This window comes from Mytilus californianus, unplaced genomic scaffold (assembly GCF_021869535.1).
Source record: "Mytilus californianus isolate M0D057914Y unplaced genomic scaffold, xbMytCali1.0.p SCAF_3, whole genome shotgun sequence".
Lineage (NCBI taxonomy): Eukaryota > Metazoa > Mollusca > Bivalvia > Mytilida > Mytilidae > Mytilus > Mytilus californianus.
The window spans coordinates 12,820,754-12,843,705 of record NW_026262679.1 but is presented as its reverse complement, the minus strand read 5'-3'; the positions used below and the strand labels follow the sequence as shown (position 1 = coordinate 12,843,705).

Sequence of the window (22,952 nt, the reverse complement as noted above, 5' to 3'; positions counted from 1 at the left end):
CAGATTCTATTTGACCTTGATCTCATTTTCACGGTTCATTGTTCAATGTTAAGTTTTTTGTGTTTTGGTCTGTTTTTCTTAAACTATAAGCAATAGGTCAACTACGTTTGGTGTAAGGAATGATTGTAATGTTTATATGTCTGTCTGGCAGGTATCATCTGACCTTGACCTAATTTTCATGGTTCATTGGTCAATGATAAGTTTTCGTGGTTAAGTTTGTTTCTTAGATACTATATTTGATACATCAACTATATTTCATCCATGGAATGATTGTAAAGTGTACATGTCTGTCTGACAGGTTTAATCTGACCTTGACCTCATATTCATGGTTCATTTGTCAATATAAAGTTTTCATGTTTTGGTCTGTTTCTGTATACTATAAGCAACTATATTCAATGTATGGAATGATTGTAAGGTGTACATGTATTTCTGGCATGGTTTATCTGACCTTGACCTCATTTTCTTGGATCATGATAAGTTAATGAGATACTTGTAGTAAAACTTTATATCTAGGGCTATCAACATTAAATCAATGGTAGCAAAGCAGGCGAGACATTTCAGCATGTGCACTCTTGTATAGACTTTTGAAAAAAATTATATTCACTGAGGCTTACCGTCCAAGTGAATATTTAGTTTTTGAAAAGTTAGTTCAACCACATATTTACCAAAACAAAGGACAGTAAATATTTTATTCCATATTCAGAGCAAGGATCCGGAAATTTTTCAGCTAATTTCGGTCATTTTGAGATAACTTAAAAGTTGGTGCCCTTTTTCAAAAAAAGATTGTCAAAATCACATTACTGAGTATGCTCATACTCGTAGCATCATGATCAACGAACTTGTTTAAATGTTGCATTGCATTTACTTCATGAATTTTCCTGCCATTTTCGTTCAAGAGCAATTAAGGGAAGGCAACAGTTTAAAAATGAAATGATTTTAATGACTCAAAACGTTAACTTTCTCAGACATCGCTTACGTTTCTTTCGATTTTGAAGACAAAATTAAAACCAGATGTTTTGCGACAATACTAAAACGAGCAATTCCGGACTCATTTCTGGGATTAGTTTTGTTTATCAAATTCACAGGAAATCATCGGCTTTTTAATTTTTTACCTTTGATAGTGTTTGAATATTAATGATAATAGTTGCACTTGCTTTATTTAGAATGGAATCATTTTGAATTTACGATTTAGTGTCCAATCTGCAGAAGAGAATTTCAAGCATGCATATTACATAGTAAACAAAGCATTTGTGTTAGTAGTGAATAAATACTTTTTTCTACGTAAATTAAATCAAGTTTTAATTTAATTTTAAATCAGAATTGACAATTTTCTTAGCTGAAAAGTAATTAAACCATGAAGACAGTTGTTATGGAATTTTAATTTCTTTATAATATTAGTTCTGAGCTTGTGATCAATAGCCAGGTGTGAATTAAAAACACAGGTAAAGAGATTACTGTCATTAGCCAATATTTCCCGAGGCATTAATATAGTTATTAGGAGGGCCCTCAGGATTATAACACTATACTGGAGTGGCAGTTTTATTACAGGAAAGGGTTAACAAAACAAAAACAAGTTCAAAATGGCGATTTAGAAACTCGATCTCAACGAAATGACCGAAATTATTTCTGTTAAAAAACAAAATTTGTCCTAAATCCCAATTACTCGTTTAGGAAAAACACTTTCAGTTTATGACAAGACTGGCAAATATGACCGTTTCCGGACCCTTGATTCAGAGATAAAAAATTATTTGATTATTTGCCTAAACCATTTGTGCATCAAAACATTTTACCATACTTATACATGTAAAAGGATGTGACACTAAGCACAGTGAATATGCTGTTTTATTCAAAATCCAATCCATAGAGAAAACCCTTTTAAAATAATACCAATATGGAAAAATGTCTAATAATGAGTGAGTTATACTTTGCACAACATCCAATGTAATTTTTTGTTGTAGCACTGTTCCTACAAGTATCCACACTAAGATTAGAATTTCTACATATGAAGTTTTCGATTCAGATTTAATGCGAAAAAATAAGTTGTGATTTGAATGCATATTTTTGTTTCAGGAATGAAGGTTGGAGGCAAGAGAAAACTAGTCATACCATCTCAACAAGGGTAAGACAAAACTGTCAAGTTTGTCATGTAAAAATAACATTATATATTTTATCCTATTTGAGTAGAATCATCTTGGATCAATCATCCTTGCAGAATAGTCTTACATAATTTACCACTTCTAAGACAAAAGTTCAGTGAATCAAAAATTGGGTATTGTTCAGTATAAAAACAATTAGATGTGGTATGATTGCCAATGAGAGATCAATCCACCAGAGTCAACTTAGATGCATAGGTCACAGTATGGCTTACAACTACAATCAAAGCATTTGTTCAGTATGGTCAGTTATAAAAGGCCCTGACATGACAAAATTAGAAACAATGCAGGAAGAAAACCAACAGCCAGATTGATGACAAGACAATAAATGAGGTTTGTCAGTCAATCATTTTTCAATTGATTGCTGATTTTTGGTACATATGTACACATAAAAAGTAAACATTATGATGCAACGTAAAGTATGGATTGTTTATAAATTTGTAAATGTAAAGCATGTTCGTCTTGTTTCTAGGTATGGTAACCAGAGGCAGGGACCCATTCCACCTGGCAGTACATTAATGTTTGAAGTTGAATTAAAGTCAGTCAGCTGAAATTTACAGAATTGTGTACGTGCAGAATGTGTTCAAAGATAATATGATACATTGTTAAGTTTGACATTGGGCATTAATTGCACTAATTGATGTAAAAGCGAAAGTAAATACCAGTTTATCTGAAGCTGAGCAAGCCTGTGTGAATGAATGGTAATGTCTGTAAACATTTGTTTACTGCTGTATGACACCAAACTTTTAGCATAAGTTGTTTCTGAATGATGATTTTTAAATGTGAAATAACCATAGTAGTATATTGATTTTAATGTGACATGTCAGCTCAAATGGAAGAATGATTAATAATACTGTCATCACTAAATACATATCTTTTATTATCTATCTGATTATTTTTTCAAACTTTTTTTTGGCCATCTTTGAAATCATATGGAAAGAACATTGAGGTGTATTCTCAAAAATTAATGTCCAATCCAAATGACAGTTTGCCCCTTAATAATTTATAACAGCTGAGAAACAAATTATGATCCAATCCCTTTTTCATAGTTTTCTTTTATTTTCCCTTGCAACTTATTATAGGATAGTGGTTCTATACATATAGTATATTTTGACCTCACTTGATGGAAGGTCATGTAAGATGTTTATCCTTTCTTGGTCTCTGTTATGGAAGTATTTTGATAAAGCAGATGAGAAATCCTATACTCTGGAAGGTTCTTGTTTTCACTGGAGAGGAGAGTTGCAGAATCAGAAAACTTAAGCCTGCTGAATCCAGCTGCATCAATAATTTTTAAAGTTTTTGTTAGGTCAAACAGGAACAGCAGGGTCAAAAATTGTTAAAATTTATATAAGGTAAAAAAGACGAGACAATATCTCTGTGGTAACAGTTAATGGTTAGTTGGTGTGTGGTGCTATTATGAATATCAGATTTAATTGTTTTGATGTACACTACAGATATTTGTTCTTCTGATTTTATTACATATTATATAATGAATATTTTATTTACAGTTATTGTTTTATATTAAGCCAGAAAATTATAGAAAAAAATGCAATTCAACTCCTTTTAGATGCATCTCCAATAGAATTGTTTCTTATGCATTTTGTTTAGGGCTTCAAACTTCTTGCATTTCATGCACAACTGCAAAATATGCCAAAATAGCCTCATTTTCAGAACTTGTCATTAATACTTTGATATAAGCCAAAGCTTTACCCCAAAAGATGTCTTGCTACAAGATATCTGATACAAAGATGATATGTGGGTAAAATACCTTCTGGAGTAAGGCCATGGATAATAACTGATTGCACCAAAAACTATGTGTAAAAAATGGTTTTGTTTTTAGGTAAAAAAAGTCAATTTCAACATATTTATGTCACATTGACATTACAAAAATCTGAAGTGTCTAGATGGTGTTAGGGTATTCAATTTTCTGCAGAACTAACACAATTATAAAAGGGTAGAAGAACTTTACGATTATTACAATTTCAGGGAGGAAATGACAGATCTTAGCAAGCCTCCTTTAAATAAAAAGTTATAAGTTTGCAGCATGTTGAGGATTCCTTGCAAGTTTTCATGTACAAGTAAATTTCATTTGCTCATACATATTTTAAGTTGAAAGACTTTTTATGCCCCACCGTAGCAGAGGGGACATTAAGTTTTACCCTCATCCATCTGTACGTTCGTACGTCCCAAAATTGGTTTCCGTCCTATAACTTTAGTTTGCCTCAACCAAATGTTATGAAACTTATTCACAATGCTTATTACCACAAAACACAAATCAAGTTTGAATTTTGGTGGTGTCACTTTTACCGTTCTAGAGTTATGCCCCTTTAAAATTGGAAAAATTGCTGAATTTTTCGTTTCTGTTCTCTAATTTAAGTTTACATCAACTAAATATTATGAAACTTATAAAAATGCTTATTACCACAAAACTCAGATCAAGTTCAAATTTGGGTAGTGTCACTTTTACAGTTCTTGAGTTATGGCCCTTTATAATGTTATATGCAAGCGGGGGCATCATCTGTATCCCATGGACAAATTCCCCCATTTATTTTTATTAAAACCCAAACAATCATTTGGATTAAAGGTGCACTGCTTTTGAAAAATGATTGATAGTGTAGTTATTTTCTATGGAATGCTTAACAGTTTTGAAACCATAAATGTGTATCCCCTGTCAATTTCATGGAATCCATATGGTGCTGCATGGGAAATCTCTTTTTTGGCTATAGTAAACTCTAATATAGAAACTATTTTTAAGATTCTTGGTTATAAATATAAAATTAAAAATAAGGAGATGTGGTATGATTGCCAATGAGACAACTATCCGCCAAAGTTCAAATGAAGTGGATGTAAGCAATTATAGGCAACTGTATGGCTTTCAATGTTCCCTTTATGTATTGAGAGAGCATATTGGATTACTGGTTTCTATAAGTATGTAAGTCACGTTTCAAGTTAAAAGTTGTTTTCAGGTAGCTAGTAACCACTCCACTTTGCCATCTGTCCTTCAGTCTCGAGACCTTGTGTAGAAAACTTTCTTCAAGGTTTTCTTGGCTTCTATGAAAAGGAATGATTTAATATTTAGTCTGCAGCTTCAGAATCTTGAGTTGTAGTGTGTAAGCAATATTTACATCTGCCATGAAGCCACTTTGTTTGCTGATAGTTTTAAATTTTGGTTTGAAATTTTTATGCCCCCGTCCTAGCGGAGGGGGCATTAAGTGTTACCCTTGTCCGTTCCTTCCATATGTTCCCAAAAATTGGTTTCTGTTCTCTTATAAAACTTATACGCAATGCTTATTACCACAAAACACAGGTCATTTTCGAAATTGGGTGGCATCACTTTTACCGTTCATGAGTTATGCCCCTTTATGAACATAAAAATTGCTGAATTTTTCGTCTCCGTTTTCTAACTTTAGTTTGCCTCAACCAAATGTTATGAAACTTAATACACAATGCTTATAATCATAAAACGGTCTTAACTATGTGAATCCTGCATCTGTATGTGGAAGTTGACAAAAGGCTACACAACATGTAGAAATATATGTCATTAACTTTAAAGAAAAGAAAATGTCAATAATTAGTACATTGACTCGTGGATATTTTATACAAGTGGGGGCATCTGTGGCCCATAGACACATTTCTCCATTTATTTGACATTCATTGTAGAAGGAAAAATTTTCTTCAAACTTTCTTGGCTTAAATGAAAGGGAATGATCAGTTATGCCTTAGTAAACATGTTCCTCGATCTGCAGAGTCGCAGCTCCTGACCCGGTATTGGTCTTGTTATGATTAAGACTTATATGCCAAATTAGGATTTCAAACCAAGATTATTTTGATGTGAACAGGGCACAGTGTCCCATTGACAGGTATACTTTTTTGGTGTTAAATTTTGTTTATTGTGAATTAACATGGTTATTTCACTCCTCTGATGTCATACAACAATAGGCATTGTCAAGACGTCGATAACGTCGGATCAAAACAAATTGTGAATGCGTAGAAAAAGATATAGTTCCTTACATTTTCTACTTTAATTTCATAAAAAAAAGCCATTTGCCAATGTAATAAAAAGAATAACTAGTCAAAGAATTCAAATATTGAAAAATATTCAACTCTATTTGAATTCTTCGATTAGTTATTCTATAAATATGTTTGACAATCAGTGTTTAAAACAATAAATATGATATGTAATTGAAAATCAGAGAGCCACACACTAATTGATTAATTGTTGATTAATATCCAGTGGCAAATATTTCATGTAAATTTTGGATTGGCCACACAAATATAAGCTCTAAAAGCTCACAGTCAAAAGAAGCATTAAAACAAATGAGAGGGTCCAATCTATGCAATTAGCATAAACATTTACTGAACACCAGAGAGGTACATTTAGAATGTGTCACCAGGGTTAACTAAGTATAACTCTTTTTACCTGTCACAATGGTGAAAGCAGATTAAGTAACTGCTCGACTCCGTCTGTCCGTCCATCCAATGACCTTGGGTAGATTAATTTCTGTAAAGTTTCCTTGGCTTCTATGGAGGGAATGATTATTTAGTCTGCAGCTTGATAATGTTGTAGTGTGAAAGCAATTTTAGATCTAAGGTGCAGCTACTTGCTGTTTGCTGTTAGTTTACAACTCTCATTGTTCACGAAATATGCTTGTCAAATTTTTCTTTGCTTTATGGAAGCTAATTATGTTATATTTGGTCTGTAGCTTGATAATATTAAGTTGTAGTGTGTAAACAATTTTTAGATCTGCCATGCAGCTACTTCATGTTTGCCAAAAGTTTGAAATCAATTGCATGCATTGACTCATGTCCAGATTCAGTATTGGTCTTGTTTCTATAAACCAGTGACTTACTTGACCATAAAACAGTAACAGAACCACACAGCTGATATTTTCTATTTTTTTCTCATAATCTATTGTCTTTACAGTGAATTACTGTAACTATGGAAATTAAGAGTTTTTACTTAGTTTTTGTATCAGTATCAAGGCTATTAAGAAAGACAAAGATCTGTAGCTTATAAAATGAGTTTAATTTATATTTATAGATTTGATTGTCAAAGAATGAACACAGTAAAATTGCAATTCAAGAATAATGATAAAATATATTGAAAATAAAGGCAATAAATAAAAAATATAAATTACTTAGGATTTCATGAGATTTCTAAATGAGTAACAAGTTAATCTCAAAAGAAAACTAGTAATTGGCCAACATTCTATTCTATTACAGGGTTTTATTAAGAACAATGATTTAAATTTTTATTTTATTTTAAAATAAAAAATTTCTGATAAAAAATTAAAAATCTTGATCGATCATTACTTTGCACTCTTTTCTAATTGTTTAACTGATCAGAATTAAAAAAAAAACAATCTATAGATAAAATGTTGGCCTTTTTGTAAACTGTTCTTAATGAAACTACAGCATTTACATTATTACACATACTGGTACATTTATTTTTCTTACATTAAAACATAAATTTTTTTTCTGAGACTGCGACATAAAAAAAAAGTTATATTCACTTTAAAATATTGGATTTCTAAGTAATCTTTGCACTAAAACTGATCTGAAAACACTAATATAACAAAACAACAACTATAATGACACACACATATATGAAAAAACAATGTACTACATATATCACCTGCATAGAGGTGTGTACAGCATGGTACATGTACAACCAAAGCAAATGATACGACCAAACCACATATTTCTGAAAATAATCACTGAACAGCAAATTTCATTACAAAATTATCAGGCAGTTTAATGAAATATGTGTGCAAAGGATAGGATGGCAATGTATTTTTGTGCAATAATCAGGATTTCACTAAGCTGTAAGGATTTCATAAAATTTGTACACTATGCATTACTTTATTTGACAGGAGAAAAAATACAATCTATATGCTGTAAATTCAGATTTAATGTATATGAATGGTAACCTTTTGGCAGTATTGGCTACTATTTAAAAATATTTTTAGATATATCATAATAACTCATGGCTTGTTTGCAATATTACAAGATCTAAATTCTGACTTCTTGCAGAAAAACTAAGAAACAGATCTGATTTCAAAACATTCTTATCTCACATGTGTGCAAAGTTGGTCATAGTCATAAACACATCTGAGCTTCTGACCGAAGATTTCAATGTAAATAAGTTTGCATCAGATGTTTTATGATTTGCAATCTGAATGCAAAAATGGGAATTCATTATTTTTTTTTCATAATAATATATATTAAAGAAACATACAATATTGACCTACTGAATTTGGCAAGAGGAGATAACTTTACACAAAAGTGTTAAATTCAGGGGGAGATAATTAAACCAGATGCAACTGCAATTCAACCAAATTTAACACTACATTGTGAAATAGCAGGAAAAAAAGAATGAGTATATACATTTTATTCTTCCCATTTCTTGAAAGCAATTGATTTAAAAAAATGTCAAGTTAATGACACAGCTGCTTGCACAATAACATCTATTTATTAATTTGCTGGCTTAAAAAAATGTTTTGCTAGCAGAAAAACCTGCACATATTCTTTCATGTGAAATGGTATGACAGCTTCTTGATTTTAAGAGATTGTTGATTATTTATCTAAAATGAATCCAAGAACTAGAAAATTCATACAGATATTACATGTAGGAGGATGGCTCAAAACAGATAAGTTATGCTTTTATTTACAACACATAATGCTATTCAAAAACAAACAAAATAATCTTATGAAAAAGAATTAAAAAATATACTCTGCTATCTACAATTTCAAAGTTTGCAATGTCCTCAATATGGCTAAATTTTTTCAATTTCCATTCAGTGTGGAAAGGTCTGTTAAGCCTAACTCATGAAATTAAACTTTGACGTTTAAATACTGAGTCAAGAAGAATAAGAGTTCTGTCTGAATGGCCTACTTTTCGAAAGAAGCTGTAATACCCCCTTAATGCATTCTTACACCAAATTATATGATTGTAAGTCATTAATTATCTAAAAGTTGATATATCTAATGACAACTGGCTCTAGAGGTGCATTCCGACATACTTCAATAATTTCCCTCAACTTCTATAAGGGAACTAAAACTAGTAAGTAAAAGAATTACAGGGTGTTTACCATATCAATACATTACCATTAACCTTTTCACTTTCATTTATAATTGGGACCTTAGTTGGGAAATTTTTTCTGAAACTTTCATAATTACCTGAACAAATTATTGCAAGAGACCAATGATAATGATTCCAATAGCATATTGATAGTTGTCTATTAAGAGTAGATGTGGTATGATTGTCAATGAGACATCTATCCACCATAGATTTTTTTTTAAATGTCTAAAAGGGGGGATTTGTCATTGTATCATTGGGTTGTTTTCCCATTGATATAAGTGCCAGATCTCCTTTTGTACATATAATAAAATAACTTTAAATTACAATCTTTCATATATATTTAAAATAAATTACAGTATGGAAACAAAGCACTTTTGTTCAATGGTTCAATATCATACATTTGTTTTATAACCACATGAGTTATGTTTATTCTTTAGATTTCATTGGTAAGCACATGTTTGTAAACTACTGATTCCTAAACAAACAGATATGGTAAAGCCTATGATATAAGTATGAAAGACATATTAGAATGTCGCCTAGTAGATTACTGATTGTCTGTGTTGTCCCCATCAAAAGGCACATGGTGGGCATGGCCATTGGAGGATAGGTCCATCACAGGGTCAGCTAAATTTATACCATCTAAATCAAACTCTGGTGACTGAAACAAAACAAATGTCTGTGAACTATTATAAAAAATAACATAACACCTTGGAGATGAACTGCTCACATTATGCCCTTTTGATATTATTTTCATCTTTTTGGTGATCAAATATTTTTTCTGGTAATGAATTATTAATTGTCAATTATACAACAAGTGAAATCAAGACAAACATCGTTTTCTTCAGCGCCAGGATTACACTTTAAATAATAAACTTTTGACACAGAGATATGCCTTGCCTTTATGTATTTTGATAGTATTATGCAAATGCTGGAATTGAATGGCAATACTCTATCTAACATGTAAACTAGGAAAAATATTCAAAGACAATGAACTATGACTGACGGTGCAGGGCAAAAAAACCTCAATGGAATGAGAAATGCCAATGCTAATACAACTCAATACCAACTATCATTCTGTTATGTATGTGCCTGTCCAAGTCAGGAGCCTTTAATTCAGTGGTTGTTGTTTGTTGCTGTATATCATATTTTGGACTTTTTTCATTGTTTTGTATATAAAAGTTTAGTTTTTCGTTTGAATTTTTCTGGGTCTTTTATAGCTGTCTGCGATATGGGTTTTGCTCATTGTTGAAGGCCATACAGTGACCTATAGTTGTTAACTTCTATGTAATTTTGTTTCTGGTGGAGAATTGTCTAATTGGCAATCATATCACGTCTACTTATTTTTAAACCATTGACATATGATCAGTGGTTCCTTTTAAACTACCCTAAACACAAACTTTAACAGGTAAACCATGCAAATTTTGAGTCAATAAATCATGATGAGGGGTGCGGGGTCAAATAATCTCTAATGAAATGGGAGTGCAAATGCTAATACAACTGCATACCAAAGATCATTGACCTACCAATAGTGGCTCCCCTTAAAACTGACCTAATGACAAACTTTGATATGCAAACATGAATAAGTTTCCAAGTCAACAGACCATGACTGAGTGAATAGGTCAAATAATCTCCATGGAAATGAGATGTGCCAATGTTTATACAACTGCATACTAAATATCATTGACCTACCAATAGTGGTACCCCTTAAACTGACCTAATCACAAACTTTTACATGTAAACTAAGCAAACATTTCAAGTCAAGAGAGCAAGACTGACGGGATTGGACCAAATAATCTCCATGGAAATGAGATGTGCCTATACAACTGCAAACCATACATCATTGACCAGCCATTAGTTGTTCCCTTTGAACTGACCTTATCACAGACTTATACATTGTACAGCTTTTTCTACTTCGTTGAGGCAAGACAAAAATCAAGAAGATTTTTTTGTAAACATATCTTTCAAGCTTCTCTCCCTCCCCACATGAAACGGTTCTTAACATCTGATAAGCCTTCTGGAGCACCTGAGATCACGACTGGTTTTGGGTAGGGTTCATGTTGCTCGTCTTTTGTTTTTTATAAAGTGTATCGTAGACTGTTGTTTCTCTTTTCGTCATTTTTCATCATGATTTTTTCTATCTCTCTTTGACTGATGAGTTTTGATTCTCCCTTTCATAACTTCTTTATTAACTAAGCAGTCATCTAAGTTTTGCTATATTCCTTTTTGGTTTTTTATAAGGAGTCAACTGATTGCTTCAGTTTTAGCTGTTTACAATTCCATGTCATCTATTTTTTTTATTTCAAGAGATTATAATTAGGCATAAATGCTTCATTTGGTCAAAAATCATAATAAAAAAACAATAATTTTTGTATGGAGTCAATAGAGTCATAAGTTCTAATTATACTGTCTAAAGGGAATGACATATTAACTGAAAGCAGAACTTAGCTTGTTTTGCAAATTATGGATTTTGCATTCTACACTTTTGATAAATGTCATTTCGGTAATTGTTTTGGTAGTGCTAAAAGAGAATGCATTTTTTTTTCTCTTCAAGGTTAATGTCTTTAAGTTGCAACATCTTTTGAACATCCTTTAGTTTCACATTAAAAAAATTCGTAAGGGTTCCGCGGAACCCAGTGTCTCGCCTACTTTTGCTGTTAATCGCAGGCTCAACAAAAATGAGGAAAAAAAATAATAACAATATTACTTTCGATACAATCTTTTGATTGTAAGAAGCTTCTGTCCCAATTTGGTAAAAATCCAGGATAGTTTATGAATCTAATAAATGTTTTAAATCTTTAACTGCAGACTGTATGTAATGTTAACTGGAAGAAAAACTAAGTCCATTTATAAGTAAAATACTGATAAACAGGTACAAAATTTTTAAAAATTTCCTTCAAGATACTAGCTTTTGATCATAAACAAGCTTCTAACCAAGTTTGGTTCAAATCCAGGATAGTTTAAGAAAGTTATTAAAATTTTAAAAACTTTAACCACAGAGTGAATGTAATGTTAACTGGCAGAAAAACTAAGTCCATTTATAAGTTAAATACGGAAAAAATGGAATTTTGTTTTTTACAAATTTACTTCTGGATACTATCTTATGATCATAAACAAGCTTCTGTCCAAGTTTGGTAGAAATCCAGGATAGTTTAAGAAAGTTATTAAAATTTTAAAAACTTTAACCACAGAGTGAATGTCATGTTAACTGGCAGAAAAACTAAGTCCATTTATAAGTAAAATACGGAAAAACAGGATTATTTTTTTTACAAAATTTAATTCTGGATACTATCTTATGATCATAAACAAGCTTCTGTCCAAGTTTGGTAGAAATCCAGGATAGTTTAAGAAAGTTATTAAAATTTTAAAAACTTTAACCACAGAGTGAATGTCATGTTTCCTGGCAGAAAAACTAAGTCCATTTATAAGTAAAATACGAAAAAACAGGATTTTTTTTTTTACAAAATTTAATTCTGGATACTATCTAATGATCATAAACAAGCTTCTGTCCAAGTTTGGTAGAAATCAAGGATAGTTTAAGAAAGTTATTAAAATTTCAAAAACTTTAACCACAGAGTGAATATTTGTGGACGCCGCCGCCGACTACGACAACGCCGACGGAATGTAGGATCGCTATGTCTCGCTTTTTCGACAAAAGTCGAAGGCTCGACAAAAACATTCACAATTAATTTCTTTTTTATTTGAAATATGCAGGCTATTTCAAGTAAACATTATTTTTTTTATTTTTGCATATGACAGTAGAACAAGAATTGTTCAGGATAAGATGCAGAAATTGTACAGGAATGAATACAGGAAAAGGTCTACAGTCAATTCACCCTATAACAGGAATAGTCCATGCTGTATCTGAGAGCACATTTCACAACAGTTAACATTGACATGTACATGGATGCTAATGTACATAGTTTGTCTGTGAGGGAAACAACATATATACACACAACAATTATTTGTATAAATTTTTATTTTTACAAATATTCATAGCATATAGTAAAAGAATATGTAAAAATGTCAATTATGCATTCCCATAGTAAAATCCTAGCATTTTGTATCACATCTTGCAGATCAGAATCATACAAGAAATTGTCCAGTTTTCTGTTGATTAATCTTCCTTTTCCTCCGGTCTTTTTCTGTTGGGTATCTACCAAAATTATACATACATTGTATTCTCGCATAATGTTGTCAATCATATGAAAGTTAGTTCAAATGCAAGAACCTAAACTTCTTATTGGTTAGTAGATTAGACAGCATGTCATGGAAATACAAATTCAATCCATTCATAATGTTAGAAATAAATTAATTAAAAATGCAAATCTTTTTTTCTTCTTACTCATGCTTATTAGAATTACCAACAACAGAGAGACATCTATAAATGGAAACTTTCATAGGAGAAACTAAATATACATCTACTATGTAACATTCAAGAGACAGATAGAGAGGAGGAGTGAACAAGTAGGTATTGGAAATACTCTGGGAGAACTGGTATTTAGTTAAGACTTCTATTCTCCCATTTTTGTCAGGAGTATTCCATTTATAGCAGAAATATAACTGCTAAATCAGTTTCAGTCTAAATGTACTGTGCAAATTCTCTCAAACACATTTTTTTTGTGTTCATTATTAAAGTTATTAATGTGATTGTAATAAATACAATGTAAATTGTCTTTATTCCTGTATTGGTATTTGTAATATTTTGGTGTACTTGTATTTACAATTTGTGTATTTAAAAAGAATTGTGCTGTTATATTTGTAATATTTTGGTGTACTTGTATTTACAATTTGTGTATTTAAAAAGAATTGTGCTGTTATATTTGTAATATTTTGGTGTACTTGTATTTACAATTTGTGTATTTAAACAGAATTGTGGTGCTGTTATATTTGTAATATTTTGAAACATGTCATAACTATTGACAGTTGATAATATTTAGATGACACCAAGGTCTCCTAAAGGATGTTCAAATGATGCCAATTATAATGGAATAGACTTAGATTACATAAAGTCTGGTGGAATTCCTTGGAAATTTTACACTCTACCTATCACACTGGAAATAGTATTTACAAACAGAGAAAACCTATGATAGTTTTAGAGGGAATTCTTAAGACCATTAAAAACGTACCAAAATTTTGGAAGGTTGTCTTCAACTGCATAAGGTCTGAGGTAATTTTGTGGATTTTAAATGCTTTAAATACATGTACATTCAGAAAAGGATTTTTTATGACAGACTTATATCAAACATTAGACTGCATGAGGATAGACTTGAAACAAAGTCCTACTCACTTGAAATTTGTTTGAAAATCAAATAACAACAGTCCATCAAGAAAGGTTTGTTTCCCTTAAAAGTGTTAACTGGTCATGCAAGTGACCGATGAAGTCCCCCTCCAAGGTGTTTCTGATACCTACCAACCAGTCCAGAGGCTTAGACAGAAGGTACTCAGTAAGGAAGCTAACTGTTTCTTGTACATATCCCATTTTTTCTTGTGCCTGGGCTAACAACCAACTAGGAACTTCTTCATAAGAGTCAACCTGCAGTTAAAAAACATAATTCAAGACTTTCAATTTCATATACTTCAACTTTGTATAAAAAAATTCTATTTCAACACCTCTCAGTGATTTTACTATCTGCAATACATTTTGAGAATATTTTTTTATACTAAAGACATAATCAAATTCAAGATAGTTTGTAAAAAATATTTGATTTCTTGCCAATCAAAATTTACAGAGATGTATTCTACAGGTACAACATCTATCTAGCTGTAACATATACATTCCTATATTTAGAATGAAGATCAGGTGAAACCCAGTTAAGGATCATATTCAAATGCTATTCAGTTCTGAAGACTGCCTATGGAGTTTAAGACAAGGTCATCTAAATATCGTTTGGCTTGAAGTGTTATCTATTTAGACTCATAGATAAATAACTTACATTTTGGAAAGATTTGATTAGGTCATCTGAATACTGTTTGGCTTGGTCAATTCTGTCTTTAAGTGTAATCTGTACAGACTCTGGGATGTAAGATGTTAATGTTGTTATTCCTATCTTGACTTTCTTTGTAAGATTCCTAGCTACAGCAATCGACTGTCCCTCTAGAGTCTGCAAAACAAAATGTCACATTTTCTATGTAATAATTTTGAGTCATCATAAACAAAACTAGTAACAGAAGGAGAATACATTATTGTGTTAACTTATTATCCCCCTATATCAAATCTCCTTAATTCAAAATATAATTCTTTACTCTGCATATTTAGTATAGTTCAAAATTGTTTTAATTAAGAAAAGAATTAAAATTTTACACTTATTTCTATAACCATACAGATTCAAGTAAGAATCTTAAAAAAGACATGATTTACATTCCATTTTTATACCTTTAAACCTGTATCCATTGTTTCATGGTTTTTGTTGCCAGGAAACAAGAATTTACTTTTGGAATTCCTTGGGACTGTATGTCATTCCATTTCTATACCTTTTAATCTGAATTTATTGTCTCATGGTTATTTTTAACCAGGAAACAAGAATTTACCTTCGGAACTTCTTGGACTTCATCTTCTTCTGTAACAATCTGTGACCATACTGAGGTCATTTTATCTTGAACGGCTCCAAAAGATCCTGTCACCTTTCCTGTTGCTGTTTCAATATTAGTCTTAGCATACTGAATCTGTGAAGACACAAAAAACATTACAAAAATTAAAAAGAGAGTAGAACTATTTGAAATTCCTTAGCTGGTTTTGCAATTGGGGGGAAAATTAGGTTTACTCTTTATTTTTTTACATTTCTGGATTTCCCTTAACCTAACCTTTCAAGTATATTTTTCTACATAAAGTATTACAGTATATTGTAGGTCACTAACGTTTCAAGGTAGACTAACAGGTGATATGTTGATGTATCTGTAAGGGTCAACATGGTCAATGTCTACTTTTACCAACAATTTTGCCTTAAAATCAATAAGCATGAAAAAGAAGACCAAATCTTACCAAGTCTACAGTAAAGCTAAGTTTAGCCAGATTTTCTTGACTTCTCAGTTGTAACCTCTTCATATCTCTCATGGCTTTGTTATACATCCTCTTACGGACCTTCCCTGTCAGACTAGTAGCTCTTGTTACAGCATTTGGTGGGTATTCATCCATTTCTTCCTTTTCCACATTTTCTGTAATTTATTATTGCAAGTATTAATGTAAAAATTTATATAAGATTGTAAAGATATACTTTGGTGGTCATTCCAACCATATTAATATAAATTTTAACTGTATCATATAAATTTCAGTTTAAACATTCTTATTAACCAGTATATTTGTCACTTTATTCTACCTGAGTCTTTTAACCTGTATTCTTATTGACGAGTAATAGGGATAGATAAGATATTTTCATATTTAAATAAATCATTTATTTAACATCAAAGACTGGAATATCTTTGTATTCACTTAAAGTTTAAGGCTACAGGAAATGTTGCCAAATAATCTTGATATCTATTTTTATTATTTCATATCTATCTCTGTCTTTTGGATCTATTGAACTTTTTAGTATGTGTTGTCAACCAGAAACGGAATTAAAATAGGAAGAGCATTGTCAAGAAGAAAATTATTGAAGATTTAAAATATAGAACACAATATGGTTCCTGTGAGATCCTTGTAACACAAGCTTCAATTGGCGGTATACACGTAAGTCATCTTTTCCTGTAAAAAACTATCCTAATCTAACTTTAAACATATACAGTGTAAATACAATAATTATTATACCTTCATCTTCAGAGTCAGACTCTGGCAAGTATTTCTCCACATATTGTTCTGAAAAATCTAAGGCATTATTGACTTGGCTGGACACAAACTGACCATATGGAGTCTCCATGGTCTTGGCCACTTGGTTACAACCAAACTCTGTCACGGCTGATCCAATCTGTTTTACCTTTCCTATCTGTTGAGGAATTAAACATTTCAACATCAGTTTTACATTTTATATATGAAAATCCTTTGCAGTTATTGTATGATTTTTTTTGGTCATTATTAGTTTCTTGATTTTGCTACAATTATTTCAGATAAAAGTGGTAGACAGGACTGGTAGTATGAACATAGGCAGCATTTAATAGATTACTTTCTGCTACACTGCTTTATCAAATGATTAAATTGTACTTAAAATGCATATACAACTAACCTGTTCTTTTCCAGTGTTATAAGAATTAGCTGTGAAATCCTTGACAGCTACCACACGATCGACTGTTGGCTTCACATACTTATCATACATCTGTTTACCATCTTCCATTAACTACAAAAGTCAAATAATCTTTTATCATACCTGGCAAAGATTTATTAAAATCTGATAGTACATTTACAAAAAATATTAATAAAAATAAATATATATGTAATTTCAATAGCCAAATGACATAAATGATTATAGAAATTTAACATACACACATTCATGGCTTGGTTTACTTCACATATAAATTGCCTTTTTTCATCAAGTTATTGTTAACCATCATGACCATAGATTGTAATATTTTCCCCATTTGCACAGTAATGTTTTTTACACTGTTACATGTTCTGGTGTCAATGTTATCAGTTAACAGGTCAGACATCGTCTACTTGTCAGAAAAGTTTTTAAAATAAGTATGTCAAGGGAATTCTATTTTTGAAACCTTATCTGGCCTTCAATTGATATACATTTTAGAAAACATGATGTTTTAAATGTATAACCTTCGATTGATATAAATTCAGATGACATGTGTGTACTTTGAACCAGTATAAAGTCTTGATTGATATCAGATGTGAAAAGGATCACAAATCATATATATAGACATTGTTACCTCCATGAATAAAATGTACTGATGTCTTAAGAGTACAACAATGTACCAATCTAATTACTTGATTTAGCCACTAAATAAAATCTAATGTAAAATGATTTACTTAGTTTAAATGACTCCACCAAAAGAAGCAATACCTTCTCAAGACAAAGCATGTATCCTAAATAATTCACAGTGATTTGAAGTTTACTTAACCAAGCCATAGGCTAGTAATTCAGTGGTTGCTGTTGGTTGCTGCCTGTTACATTGTTTTTTTTTACTCTCAAATCAGGCCATTGGTGTTCTTGTTTGAATTATTTTACATCTTTTCATCTCAGGCTTTTTATCACTTACAGTACTATACAGTATGAGTTTTGCTCATTGTTGAAGTCCTTATGGCTTATGATGATCTATAGTTGTTAACATCAACATCATCTGATCTCTGGTGGATAAATGTAGTTGTCTCTTTTGGAATCATACCAAATCTCCTTTTTTTATAGTAGTATTAAAAAATATTTGTAGCCTTACCTCTTCCGTAGGTTTGTTGATAACAGGGTATTTCTCTTCCAATTGGGTTAATTTCTCACAAGCATAACTGTTAGCTTTTTCTACAACTGTAAAATAGAAATTTTTAATTCACAAGTAAATCTTTACAAAATAAGTGACTTTAATATAAAAAATTCGTTTATAGCACAGAATAGAGATAATCATTGACTATAGTTATAGATATACTGACAGAAATTTCTAAGAAAGCCATACTAGACTCACCCCTTAATGTATATTATACATTCTATCCTAAATTTAAAAGCTAGTTTTGTCTATTTAAATTGCAACATTTAATTAAATTGTATGTTCTAAACTATGACATACATTTTTTGTAGATTAACAATTACTAATGAAGTATTTTTGTTGCTATCAGATAATGTATTGTTGAAATATGTCTTTTACACCATACAATGTATGTACATGTATGTAGGATGACTACTATCACGACCATCATTGGACAGAATACTATTAATACAATGTGCTGAGGCTTACACCTTAGGTTCAATGTTGTATACATCAGATGATCTATTCCTGGGCTGCTTTCTTTTTGGCCTAAAAATAAAAATGTTTTTCTTTTCATAATCCCCCTCCCCTTTACCAACGCTAAATATTGACCTACAGAACTTACTTTGTGGTTGGTATCGTTCTACCAATGGTTTACCAAACACTACTGACGTATCAACCACAGTTTTAACACCGGCCTCTGCCATGTTAAGAGAGGACTTCAGTAATTCATTGGATCCTTTAGTTCTCTGGTAGAGATTGTAGGCCTGCGTCCAGGCTGAACTGACCACAGGGATCTTTCCCAGTTGATTTATGAACTGTTGTTCTTCCATTATCCTTTGTTTTTCCTGCATGTGGTGTCTGTACATACAAACTCTGTAATCAACATGTTAATATTAGAATCACTAGCCAGTCAACACTGAGGTTGTGAGTTCGAATCCCACACAGAGCAGGTACACTCGACTCCAATCTTAATTGACTAGGATTGTCAGTTTTCCTACCGAAGGTCGTGGTTCTCTCCACCAATGAAACTGTCCGTCACGAAATAGTACAATAGTGTTGAAAGTGGCGTTAAACACCAATCATCAATCAATGTTAATATTAGAGGATATATTTATAATCAATGGAGCTCAAAAATCACCAAAAAAAAGCTAGATATATACAGTTGTAGGCTACCACTTTGAAAATCTAAATTTCCATCCCTGTAACGAGTTGTTTTCTTTACACTATGATTTGTATAGTATAAATATACAAATCCTTGCTTTACAGAAACAATTGTCTGTGCCCCTAAACTTATTTTTATACGCGATTATGACCAGACAAAAATTGAAAAATAGGGTCTTTGATCACACGCAGGCACTTGTTTCTGTCAATGCCATGGAGGGTTTACCCCCATTTACAAAAACAAGTGCCTGTGTATCAGATCCCCTTTTCTGGTAGATCACATTTTTTTAAATTTTAAATAAACACCATTCTGTTCATTATGATATGGGATTAATAAAACAATTTTTTTCTAAAAAAGAGTGCAACTTACCACAATATCTGTTTTAATTTGACAAACCAACACCGCTTTGTGGATTTATAAGCTGTCTGATAAGCTCAAAACACACGTCTGGGATCAAAGTCCGAAATTCCTTATGTGACGTCACGGAAACTACCCTGATGCAATTGAGGGTCGATAAGGTATTTCTTTTAATTAAAAAAAATATCCTGCGTCATTTGGATTTGTTCCATGATTAAAAAGTCGACTTGGCAAATAGGTATACAATAAATTCATTTTATGGTTAGTTCAAATTCAATATGATAAACATATGCAAAGAAAGAAAATTTACCCTCAATCTACCCAGGAGGGAAATCCTTTACTCAGCTGACAATGACGTGGCTTATCAATGTTGACCTTGACCCCTATAAATGACAAGATATACCAAAAAACATGATCACTTCGTGCCGCGAAGAGGATTACTACGTAGTTTATATTCAGAAAATATTGTAACATTTAATCGGTACATTTTTGTTTATTTCCAAAATATGACCCTTCTTCTTCTTCTTTAGTTTGTATTATTCACCACTATATGAGGGTAGGAATGCCCTTTATCGTCAAGCGTCAAACGTCCGTTTTTCGCTACCGTTAGCGTCAAATGAGCCTTATTTTTTTTATCGTCATTCGTCAAATCTCATTTTGTAGCTACCGTTAGCGTCAAAAGGAGTAAAATATTTATCGTTAACGTTATTCTTACAAATATTTTACCGTCATTCGTCATGTGGGGTACCCCATTCCTACCCTCCTATATTGTGCACACCAAACGGTTCTGAAAAAAAATCCTATATACCTTAATATAGTCAGAGTAGGGGATGATCTTATCAATAAATATTTACATAAAAATTGACGATAAAATTTAAAATCTGGGCCTAAGAAACCAACTTGAGACCCATTATGAGCAAAATCAAAGCACTGATTTTCGGTTAAAAAAATAATTTCACATTGAAATGAAATTTTAAATTTCATATAGTTCATGTTCTAAACCTACATATATTTCTTCGTCCAATATAACCCATGTACATTTAATCCAGGCAGGACGAGAACCATAATTTCGTTGTAATTATCATATCACTATTGTTAAGTGTCTTAATTTACGTTTCGTCTAACATTTTTAAAATAATACAATTCCCTAAATACTTCAGAACAGACAAATACCAAACAATTTTTTCCTCAATTGAGAGATCTGAAAAGTAATGACAAATATTGTTTATCTCTTTAAAAAATATCTCTTTAAAAACATCTCTCTAACATCATTGTTTGCTGGACAACTTATTAAAATGTTGTTCATCTTCAACCAAATTAAGAGTATATTTTTTGCATAGCCTCTGCGCGATCTCTTTCTAAATATAAAGTGTTATACTGACTCTTCCTATTTTGATATCATATGGACACTGGTTCTGATTTAACATATGGCACTTCTCAATCGAAAATAGTTAAAAGATAGATAAATTTCTTTAGAAAACAAGTTTTTAGTTTGAAATAAATATCTAATTTACTACTTTTTGTTCCAAAATTTTAAACTTTTACAAAGTTTTTGCTTCACTGACTTGATAAAAAGAATAGTATCAAATGAAACTGAGACACCCAACAACACCTCAACAACACAAACACACACTTTTTTCGTCGTAAATCGGATGATTCTTGCAGATGAAATCACAATAATATTATTGTTTGAAGACGATCGCCAATAATTGTGTTTTCTTTGTTTTACATCACAGCAGGAAAATATATATTGATATACTGTTCCAAGATCACAGAAGTAGACTTATCACCGAGTTTTTACTTACATGAGCAACACGACGGGTGTCACATGTGGAGCAGTATCTGCTTACACTTTTGAAAAGCCTGAGATCACCATGGGTTTTTGTAGGATTCGTTTTAAGACGATCATAAAGAGATATTCATCTATTTTTAGTTGGCATCTTTTGTGCTTCCCAATGCATAATAAAACAGTCAGAGTTAATTGCAAAAGTTGTTTTTTCTTTGTTTTACATCACAGCAGGAACATATATATTGATATACTGTTCCCAGATCACAGAAGTAGACTTATCACCGAGTTTTTACTTACATGAGCAACACGACGGGTGTCACATGTGGAGCAGTATCTGCTTACCCTTTCGGAAAACCTGGGATCACCCATGCTTTTGGTGGGATTCGTTTTAAGACGATCACAAAGAGATATTCATCTATATTTAGTTGGCATCTTTTGTGCTTCCCAATGCATAATAAAACAGTCAGAGTTAATTGCAAAAGTTGTTTTTTCTTTGTTTTACATCACAGCAGGAACATATATATTGATATACTGTTCCCAGATCACAGAAGTAGACTTATCACCGAGTTTTTACTTACATGAGCAACACGACGGGTGTCACATGTGGAGCAGTATCTGCTTACCCTTTCGGAAAACCTGGGATCACCCATGCTTTTGGTGGGATTCGTTTTAAGACGATCACAAAGAGATATTCATCTATATTTAGTTGGCATCTTTTGTGCTTCCCAATACATAATAAAAAAGTTGCCAAAGTTGTACTTTCTTTTTTTTACATCACAACAGGAACATATATATTGATATACTGTTCCCAGATCACAGAAGTAGACTTATCACCGAGTTTTTACTTACATGAGCAACACGACGGGTATCACATGTGGAGCAGTATCTGCTCACCCTTTCGGAAAACCTGGGATCACCCATGCTTTTGGTGGGATTCGTTTTAAGACGATCACAAAGAGATATTCATCTATATTTAGTTGGCATCTTTTGTGCTTCCCAATACATAATAAAAAAGTTGCCAAAGTTGTACTTTCTTTTTTTTACATCACAACAGGAACATATATATTGATATACTGTTCC

At 31.7% G+C, this 22,952-nt stretch overlaps 2 protein-coding genes across 3 annotated transcripts in view; one reads left to right on the top strand and one right to left on the bottom strand.

The window, feature by feature from the left end:
• LOC127732976 (46 kDa FK506-binding nuclear protein-like) overlaps nt 1–3,654 on the top strand; it is a 43,114-nt gene extending 39,460 nt beyond the window's left edge. The window contains exons 12-13 of the mRNA XM_052242226.1: nt 2,071–2,119; nt 2,626–3,654. Coding sequence (XP_052098186.1) covers nt 2,071–2,119; nt 2,626–2,704 — 128 coding nt within the window. The 3' untranslated portion in view covers nt 2,705–3,654. The remainder of the gene's footprint in view (nt 1–2,070; nt 2,120–2,625) is intronic.
• Nucleotides 3,655–7,158: 3,504 nt separating this feature from the next.
• On the bottom strand, nt 7,159–20,253 carry LOC127732972 (perilipin-2-like). Of its 2 annotated transcripts, none has more exons than XM_052242219.1 (10): nt 20,096–20,253; nt 19,187–19,437; nt 18,541–18,626; nt 17,388–17,498; nt 16,976–17,150; nt 16,214–16,386; nt 15,763–15,897; nt 15,168–15,335; nt 14,645–14,767; nt 7,159–9,892 (listed from the first exon to the last, which is right to left on the bottom strand). In XM_052242219.1, the coding sequence occupies exons 2-10, from the start codon at nt 19,428–19,430 to the stop codon at nt 9,779–9,781; spliced, it is 1,329 nt and encodes a 442-aa protein (XP_052098179.1). In that variant the 5' UTR covers nt 19,431–19,437; nt 20,096–20,253; the 3' UTR covers nt 7,159–9,778. The 2 variants fall into 2 exon arrangements, with proteins under 2 accessions (XP_052098179.1, XP_052098180.1); XM_052242220.1 differs by lacking the exon at nt 7,159–9,892 and adding an exon at nt 13,193–13,387 and having other exon boundaries at nt 20,096–20,252.
• Between the last annotated feature and the right edge of the window lie 2,699 nt (nt 20,254–22,952).

Excerpts from the sequence above, each read along its gene's own strand:
- LOC127732972 (XM_052242219.1), bottom strand. The coding sequence starts at position 19,430 with ATGTACAGACACCACATGCAGGAAAAACAAAGGATAATGGAAGAACAA. Across the intron at positions 16,387-16,975 it reads GTCTGACTCTGAAGATGAAG|AAAATGTGGAAAAGGAAGAA; the intron begins GTATAATAATTA and ends AATAAATTACAG. Across the intron at positions 14,768-15,167 it reads TAATCAAATCTTTCCAAAAT|GTTGACTCTTATGAAGAAGT; the intron begins GTAAGTTATTTA and ends TTTTAACTGCAG.